At 37.3% G+C, this 9,974-nt stretch overlaps 2 protein-coding genes across 2 annotated transcripts; both read right to left on the bottom strand.

Annotated features, from left to right (window-relative positions):
• Positions 1–2,127: 2,127 nt before the first annotated feature.
• Positions 2,128–2,808, bottom strand: LOC112502153 (FAS1 domain-containing protein SELMODRAFT_448915-like). Its single transcript, XM_025105985.1, has one exon. It carries the CDS (start codon positions 2,806–2,808, stop codon positions 2,128–2,130), a length of 681 nt encoding a protein of 226 aa, XP_024961753.1.
• A 1,600-nt stretch (positions 2,809–4,408) lies between these two features.
• On the bottom strand, positions 4,409–9,672 carry LOC112502168 (pentatricopeptide repeat-containing protein At5g27270). Its single transcript, XM_025106009.1, has 8 exons — positions 9,076–9,672; positions 7,504–8,902; positions 7,114–7,425; positions 6,905–7,009; positions 6,733–6,820; positions 6,490–6,611; positions 6,103–6,167; positions 4,409–5,196 (listed from the first exon to the last, which is right to left on the bottom strand). The coding sequence occupies exons 1-8, from the start codon at positions 9,616–9,618 to the stop codon at positions 4,636–4,638; spliced, it is 3,195 nt and encodes a 1,064-aa protein (XP_024961777.1). The 5' UTR covers positions 9,619–9,672; the 3' UTR covers positions 4,409–4,635.
• Positions 9,673–9,974: the final 302 nt, after the last annotated feature.

Here is a 9,974-nt window from a genome sequence, read left to right on the forward strand (position 1 = left end):
CTTTTAAATAGGAGTAACAATCATAATTACAATCAAAATAAGGAAACAATCCTAAATCAAATAAGGAAAACTCTCAAAGATGGAAACATAAAAAAAAGGAGAAATAAAAGGTAAGTAAGATAAGGATAAGAAAAGATTATCAACAAAATCTTTTACTCCCCCTCAAGTTAGAGCATGTAAGTCTCGAATGCCCAATTGTGAAGTAGCTTGCGTAATTGATCTGCGCCCAATGCCTTAGTGAATATGTCAGCCACTTGTACTTTCGTGTCAACAATGAGAGGTTTGATTTCCTGTTATTCAACACGCTCACGGACAAAGTAGCAGTCCATTTCAACGTGTTTGTATTTCGTCCCACAGTCCTCGCATCTTGGTGTAATAGGATGAAACAGATGCACCATTCTGAGCCGTGGTGGTCAAGGTAGTTCATATGCTCGAGGAGCACTTTCCTTGCCAAATCTTTCTTCAAGATCGGCCCTTATATCCGCAGCGGTGTTGGCGTGTTTGACGCTTGATCTGATATCTTTCTCCATGGCTGTAGTCAACCATCCCTTTATCATAGCATCACATCTCATCCATAACATATATTGTGCCGATTCCTCCTCTGGCCTTTTAATTGAACCATTAACGAAACCAATTTTGTTCTTTGCGAACAAAAAATTCATCATCTCTTGAACCCAATCTCTATAGTTGTTGTCGGAGAGAACATCGTTTACCTGCATCTGCCTTGGATAATCAGAGCAGTGAAGATAATATGGAGAATTGGGATCGATGGTGTTTCCATCGTTCTTTGGTGGCGGCGCCACGTTATCTCCGGCCATAGCGTCATTGATGTTTGAGATGGATCAATCAATCCTTGCTCTGATACCATAAAAAAAAACTTTTATGGCTCGAAAACTTAAATTTTATTAAACGAGCTTGGTCCTTTAAATAGGAGTAACAATCCTAATTACAATCAAAATAAGGAAACAATCCTAAATCAAATAAGGAAAACTCTCAAAGATGGAAACAATTAAAAAAAAAGGAGAAATAAAAGGTAAGTAAGATAAGATAAGAAAAGATTATCAACAAAATCTTTTATTAACAGATCAATGAAACCCAAATCTTATTTGTTTGTGCGCGGGCAACATGGAAGAAATAGATCGATTCATTTTTGTTGACAGATCTAAAAACCCGGTTGCAAAAAAAAAAATCATTGGCAATATGGACAGCACCGGGTTTTGGTGAATCATCGAGTTTGAATCGAGCATTTTGTGAAAGATTTTAGTGTGGTGATTTAGGGTTTTCATTTTCGAAGTTGAGATAGCAGAAGCGAATCTACGAGTTTCAAAGTTACAAGAAGAGGTAATTTAGGGTTTTGATTGTGAAGTTGAAGAATATTTAGGGTTGCGGGTTGGCTTTCCCAACTGGAGAAGATGAAGTGGATAATCAAATATACTTGAAAGTTGGATAAAATTAACAAAAATGCCTCTAATGCTACAGTATTAAAACTATAAAGTAAAGTATTTTATTTAATAAAATAAGGAAAAATAATAAAAGAAAAATGACTAAATTACCTTATTTAACGGATTCTTTTTTACAGAGTAAGAACATAGCAACGAATTGTAAACGAAACCCATAATATTGAAAACACATAGACAAAAATAACAATTTTCAATAAACCATATGGACAAAAATGTAGTTTACTCATGAATCTATGGCAAAATCTTATAATCCCTAATACGTTTGACTTATTGTATCCTATTAAGCCATTGACGAACAGCTTTTAAACCGTAGTAAAAGAAATTAGTAAGATTTACAAGGGACTACACTTTTGATTCACAACTGATTAAGATCAATATCAGATTGTATTTTGGTATGTGTGTGTATTGAAAAAAATTGAATGAAGAAACCAAGTGATGATGCAAGTGGGGAATCGGGATGGTGGAAACTACAAACAATCAACGTCATCATCTATCTTTCATTCTCTCCCTCCCTCTCATGAACTGAATCATGTCATCAACTTCTGGCTCATTTGCTTTTATTATTTGATAAATAAACATTACAAATTTTTATATGGAAAATACGGTAAGTCTAGCTGTAGAAATGGCAACAATCAGCAAAATCAACAAGTTAGTTTCATTAGCTAAATCAAACGCACAGCTTTGCTTTACTATATAATAGCCACACAAACGCCATCCATGTCGTCAATGCTAACTCCATTTGTGGTCTTACACCACCTGATGTTTCATAAGCTGCACCATGAGGTGGATCAGATGCAGGAGCAGAGCTAGGACTAGGACTAGGACTAGGGGGTGCCAACAATGGTAATGGTGCAGCTGCAGAGGCAACTCTAGGACAAGTGATTGGTGATGCAAGTCCAGGTTTCTCTATGCTAATTACACCATCTATGCCATGGCATCGCACCGAGTACCCATGAGTGCATATATTAGGACTAACGATTTTAACATTTCCAAGAAACAAACTCCTTCTGCCCCTATTGGAGACCTTAAGCATCAAATCAGGGTTTGATGTAGGAAGCATGCTGTTTGTGGGCAAATGAAGAAGGTGATCGAAAAGCAAAGGGGAGGGAATTGAATGGCGGAGCAAGAGATCCATGACACTGTTTTGTGCAGGTACCATAGTTCTGGAGAGTGATCTATCACTTGGCATCAAGAAAGTGACATTGCCTTGGAACAGATTGGGAGGAACCATGTTTATCAGCATGACAAAGGTGAAGTAATTGGCTCTCTCCATCTCTTCAATGGCTACAGAAATGTCTTTGTTTCCAGAAGGAGTGGCAACCACTGATGAGATGATCATCAAGGCCATGATCATAAGAGCAGAGGGACAAGTGGCCATGGGTGGTTTTGATGCTATCTTGAAATTAATAATTGGTGTTGTATACTGCTAATACCATAACCTTACTAGTAAGTAGGTTGAGGTTAATTAGCTTCAACATGCACTCTTGATGCTTTAACCACCAGGTATGGTATTTTTCACGCTTCTTGCATGGCTACAAGACTCCTTTAATTTTGCAGGAAATAAACCTACTTAGCTTCTTGGTGCAAAAAGTTCAATTTTATAATTAAAAATATCGTCCCCCACTTGAAGCTTTTTCCCTGATGATCTATATCTCCTAGATTACATGTCGAATTGAAAATTATGTAACTTCCGTGACAGGAATATTACTCAAACAGCCCGCCTTTAAGGACTCTCTTTCCTATCTATCAGCAAGAAAAATGAGAAACTTATCAACCACAATAAACATTGTTACCATGATTGTCCTGATTGAAAACATACCAACATCACTTTTGATGTCTCATGTAATCCTGCTTGACCTCTGCTAATCCAGGTGGAAACTCTTGCTTTGTCTCAAACAATTTTGAGATTTGCATATTTCTCAACTTTGTTATCAAAAGCTTGTTCTTTCATGGTTTGATTCATCTGCTTCATCGTCTTCTCTTTTTGAAGCTGGCATTTCCACTATCATTTACCTGCTTATCAACACAATTCCACAAGATTTCCTGTAAGAATAAAACATATGAGAATATGTGAAACCACATTATATGACTCTCCAAAAGAGCCCTCACAAGGAACCCCGCATAACACAAAAAAAACCAGAGCCATCACCATGTTCTCTGTTGAAGCTCAAAAACCAGAAAAACCTCCACCCCTTGTTACTTCTTCATCAGCAGCCTCTATTTGTAATAATAATAACAATAATCATACTCAAAGTTACCGGACTTGCCCAATCCCAAACCACGTACCTCTCCATACATACTGTTTTGAGAATCTTTCCTGATTCTTCGACAGGCCATGTCTCGCTGTTGGTTCCACCTGCACCACTTACTCTTTTTCCAGACCCATCTTTTCTCTCGCAAAATTGTCGCTGGATTATCCACTCTCAGTATCTCCAAAGGTGATCTCATCACGCCCTTGCCATCTACTGCATCATAGCAGAGTGAACAACCTCTACACAAGAGCGATGCAACTGAATGAAAGCAAAAACAAACATGTCACAGGATATAATTGAAGCAAATAGAATGGCCAAGTCAAATATGAAACTCAAACATGAATTATAAAGGTAAAGGTCAGACCTCAATGTTCTGTATCAGCTAGCTTTTATGTAGAACCAAGTTGATTATATGGAAAACAATGATGATTTACATCATTTGCATCTTAGCTGCCACCTGCACATTTGACAATGTATGAAAAAATTTTAAAAGATGAAGGTTATATGGAAAAGAAATTTGAGTACAAGAAAAAAAGGTAGATAAATACAAACCATGCCAGGGGAAAAAAAGACGTAACAAATAACGATCATTAGCTGATGTTTAATTTGGCAGCTACCAGGACTTTCTGCAATTCTGGAAGACATAGCTGTTGAAGTCATGTGGCTGTTTTTAGTTTAGTGGTTAGCTGGTTCTTTGGTAATCTTCCATTGATAAAAAAACAATTTTAGTTTAGGCAGAGCATCAACATTCCACATCAATATGATCACCCCTCTAATTTAGAATAATACACAAATATAGTATTCAAATCATCAAGAGGCAAGCGCATTGTTACAATTACAAAGTTAAAAGAAACTTTACCAAAAACAAAAAATGAATAAACTCCTCTAAATGCTTGTTGCTAGCAGATGAAGCCTTTTTTATTTCAATCTGCAACCTTTATCTTCAATCCAATTCCAATGCCAAGATTCTTGAGAAAAGGGATGCCCAAACTATTCATGAAACTTAAAACACCTTCAGCCTCGAGGGCCAAGCCTGCCGACCTGTACAAATGCACAGCTGCACTCAGGATAAACCTGTCTGGTTTTACATTAATGCTTTTGAACAAAGATATGCCTTTTTCCACATATCCATGATCCAAGTACACTCTAAGCATGGTTTGATAGCACCCAACATCAGGAGTCAATCCAGCTCTGATTAATAGCTTATAAACCCTCTCCACTTCCTCCACCAAACCTGCTTTTGCGAATGCAGAGAGTAATAGGTTATAATGAGTACACGACGGGGATATCCCTTGTTTCTCCATCAACCTAATGGCTTCCTCCGCTTCCATGTACTTGTGACTAGCTGCATAAGTTCGAACAAGGGCTAGATAGGTAAACGAGTCAGGTGAGCAACCATCTTTTTTCATGGAACAAAAAAGCTGTGCAGCTTCTTTGTAGGATCCCCCACTAGCATACACATTCATCATAATATTGTAGCTCACCTATATGAAACTTACAAATGTTAGAAATTATTCTGATTCCAGATTACTTCTATCACTCCTACTCCTTGGACTTACAAAGTTCATATTCCCCACAAACACATCTTCCAGATTAAAAATCGATAAACAAATTTGAATTTCCATCTCCAAACTATACACCAAATGCCCAAGACAAATTCATAATCTCAACTCATTCTCCCTCTACCCTTGATTACCTGTCTGTATAAAAGAATGGATTGCCCAGCACAGATTTGGATTATAAGATGATTAAACACATAATGTTTTTTAAAATCATTTCATATGAGGTAAAAGAAAATATCTTAAAGTTGCTCCCAGAGTAAACACAATGAAACCCCATAATATAACCAAAAAAAATACAAGGTTGAGCCAAGGAGGGATTAGGTAAATAAATACCAAGTACCCTACAAAACATCCAAAATGAGATGCCGCATGGTACCAAAATCATATCATATCAAAATAATACACTGGATGCACACCTCCAACCCAAAATCATATCATATCAAAATAATACACTGGATGCACACCTCCAACCGTATCTAAAATTGAGGGGTGTGTATAGCAGTACAACGCGCAAACGCATAATAGAACAGAAGCTAAGGCCGGAACATACTAGTATCCTTGTACCTTGAACATTAAATGATGCCTTTATAATTTTCTTGAAACAGTAACTTTGCAACTGGGCGCATTAAATTAATTACCTACCCTAAATGGTGGCCTGGTGGTATTTTAGGATTTTACACCAAAATGTAAGGTCTTAGTTTCAACTCTTCCCATCCTCCCTAGGAGTCAACTAAACAAATTAATCAACCAAATTTCTAACAAAAGAAAAAAGAAGAATATTGTGCATAAAGTTTTTCAATAGAAGTCGAATAATACTAGGGTGCGTACCTGCCCAGGTTTTATTCCCTCTTCCTGCATTTGGTTAAACAAGATGGATGCTTCGCCACTTCTACCTACAAAAGGCCATGTAGTTAGAAAGATGGCATGCCAATCTATAGCACTAAAGAATAACTGACCCTATACAATCCAGTAACCACTAATTAAGATTCTAGCATGATAATCTATCCATAACATAAAGTAGAGACACGGACACCTTCTGCACTTATAGACAAGGCCTCAAGTAAGTTTGGAGTCTATCATGAATCACTGTCCCATGAATATATCAAAATGCTTTAGAATCTCTTTCAGTCTTTTGAGACCTTAAAAGCGACAATTGAGTCATGACTCATGAATGCATTCTGCTACTCCAATCAATAGGAAGAAGCAGTGTATTACCAGCCTTCCCATAGTAACATATCAAATTCGTGTATGCTTTCTCATCCAGAGCCACACTCTTTACTCGAGCAGTGTTGAACATCTCTATAGCTTTATCTAGATCTCGACTACGCCCATGCACACTGCATGTATCAACAGGTTTATCATAAGAAAAGGAGCAGTGGACTATTTTCCTTGCTTGTGTTTTCGTAATTGTGATAAATTTAGTCAAACCTAATCGTGAATGAATATCTAAGTTCTTACGTAATCATGGTGTTGAATGTTTGAATTGATGGAGCAACATCATTTTTAAGCATTCTCTCATAGATACTGGCAGCAAAATTCAATCTACCTGCACAATTAAATGTCAGCTGACCTCTTCATTGGTCTCATTCAAGAAGAAAAAGGAAAAGGAACTAAAGAACAGGAAGCAAACCAGCATCTAGCATTGCCTTTATGAAGGTATTGTATGCCACTGCATCAAGCTCCATGTTCTTACAGAAACAATCATTGATGATATTCCCTGCCTCACGATGCTTTCCTACAAGTGAATAATAAATATGACTTGACATTAAATACCACATGAGCTACAAATACCACTTAAATCTGGGAACAGAAACAATATTTGCATGGGAACCTTATTACCACAACTAGCCAATGTTTTCACAAGCATGCTGATTGCAACATCACCAATATCATGGCCTTTCTTATTTTCCTCTTTGTAAAACAAGTATGCCTCGTCCACTTTTGCACATTTGGCAAATACATCAATCATAGAATTGTACAAATATTTTCGTGCTGCAGGAGCATCCACCACTGCTGCAAAGACTTGTTTGGCTCGTTCCAGCTGATTTTGCTTTCCATATAAATATATCATAGACGAGCAAGTAGAAATCTCCGGCTTGCAATCTAGCTTCAGTAATAGGTCAAATAGAGATTCTGCTGCAAATGTCAAACCTACAGCAACAACGAAAGATGACACTAAATTTTGGTACTGAAACTCAGTAAGTATCTTTAATTGAAACAAAATGTCACCTTCTTTGATGAAATTGTTAACCAGTTGACTGGCTACTAACAAGCCATTAGCAGTCTTCAGCAACAACTTGAGTGTTTCTTCCATCTTACTTGCAGTTCCTGCTACCATATACAGAGTCAGCAGTAGCTCATATGCCATTGCACCAGTTTGGTCCAAGGGATCTGAATCAGCTTTAAGTCTCATAAAGTCTCCATGTATAGCCATTGAAACTGTTTGAATGAACCTGTCATCTTCGAACAAACAGTTTTTGCTAAGCTCGTGTATCATTTGCTCAACATCACTTGACATGTTTTCCTTGCAATATACCTTGATAACCATCTTAAGAAGCACCTTATCAAATTTTACTTGATTTTTTCGTATCTGGGTAATGAAATCTTTCGCCTTGTCGGTAAGTCCTAGTTTTATATACAAAGTTAGCATGCTGGTGCAAGAAGAACAGTCAGGGAAGCCAGTCTCTGAAAGAGCGTGTAAGGTAAGTTCAGCAGCTTCTGTGTCCCCCTTCATAACATAGCATTGTAACAAAACATTATAGGCAAACCTTGAAAACTCCACCTTTCTAGATCTCATCTGTTCCATTACATCTAGTGCTTTTTCACAATTCCTGGCATTGAGATGGACTTGTGCCATAGTTATATATGTTTTATCATCACTTAATAGGCCCAACTTCTCAATCTCTTCAAATGTTGTCATGGCATCCTCATATAGACCAAGCTTACCATATATCCTAATAAGCAACCCATATATGACTTCATCCGCTACAACTTTATATCTCTCCATTTCTGAGAAGAGAGATAAAGCTTTAGAATAATTCCCACTTTTGTAGTACAGGGATAGAAGTGAAGCACATGTGAAGTTACTAGGAACTATTTTTTGTTGTCTCATGTCTTGATAGAGCCTTAAAGCTTCTTCTTCGACACCCTTTTTAGAATTTTCGGTAATAAGAAGACTATAAGTAACCTCCTCTGGTACAAATTTCATAGCCTTCATCTCCTTAAAAGTCTTGAAAGCTTCATCAGTAAGACCGGTTTTCAATAATGAACAGATTACAACTGTATATGTAAATTGATTGGGCATTATACCACTTGCTACCATCTGTCTCCAAATCTCTATGACACTTGGGTGAAAAGTTTTCTTCTGCAAAGAAGATAGCATGAAATTGTAAACTGCAACAGAGAGCACGATGCCCCTTTCTTGTACAGCAGAGAAAAATGACAACATGGGCTTATGGCGACCCCATTTAGCATATGCACACAGCATAGTTCCACAAGCAACTTCATCCGGCTCACACCCAGCCTCAAGCATTTCCAAGAATGTCTGTTCTGCAAGCTTGATTTTTCCGGTTTGTCCATAAGTTCGAAGCACAAGCGTATAGACGATAACACTGGGCCGGTAACTTAACTGTTTAAGCACAAATCTAACATTACACCAAATTAATCAAACAACATACTACTAGTAAAAGTGTAAAACAGTAGTCCTTTTTCTCAATCATAAAGACAGCCAGCCAACACGGTGTCCTCTAATTCCCTTAATTTTGAGTTTCAGGTAATCATAATTTATTATCGAGTAAATACCTGTAACTTCATCCAAGCAAGAAAGTCCCTGACTTGCCTCCAATTCCTTTGCTCTTTCAACACAGTACACATCTCTCTAAAAGTGAGTTTGGTAACAAAAGAAGCCATGACCTGCCTCATGTCATAAGACCCATCGGGTAAACCCGAAAGGCTCCGGACCCGCTGAATGGCTGCCACGACATGCCTACCGTACAAATGGCCGTTCCTATCGTCCTCCAAGTATTGAACCATCTGCTCTGGGGACCTCTTGATCCACCTGGGTGTGAGGGCTCGTGAACCCTGGTTGCGCCTCAAAACGCTTAAATAACGGGCTTTGGCTTTGATAATGCGGCGAGCGTTGTCGTCTGAAAGAGGATTCTTTGGGTTCTTTGATTTAGGTTTGGGTTTGGGTTTGTTTCCATCGCTGAGGGACCATGGATCTGGTGAGACTGAACATGAGATGGTGGAATTAAGCTGAAGATGATACTTTGAAGAGTGAGTATTCAAATTGAAATTCAAAAGGGTTGTGTTTAGGAAAGGAGACTTCAAAGCTTCCAGCAGCATCGCCGATTCATGTACTTGCTCAAAAACCCAACCCAAGAATAAAAAAGTGAACCACAAAGAAAACCGTTTGCTTTTCTTCCGATATATGTTAGGGGGAGGCTAACGGGAACTTAGCCTTTATCAATGGCACCCCTATTTTCTATATAATGATTTTTTTTTGTATTTTTTTTATCGTCTTTTTCTTTTTTATATTAATTTTCTTTTTTTATTTTATTTAATTATAAATATATTACTATTACAAATATTATTTATTATTATATAAAAATATTATTACTGAAAAAATATTATTTTTTTATCAAAATTTCTATTAAAAATATTATATGTTTTATTTTCTCTTTTAATATTTTTTCTTAAAA

Source organism: Cynara cardunculus, unplaced genomic scaffold (assembly GCF_001531365.2).
Source record: "Cynara cardunculus var. scolymus isolate 2C unplaced genomic scaffold, CcrdV1 Un_Scaffold_1001, whole genome shotgun sequence".
Taxonomy (NCBI): domain Eukaryota; kingdom Viridiplantae; phylum Streptophyta; class Magnoliopsida; order Asterales; family Asteraceae; genus Cynara; species Cynara cardunculus.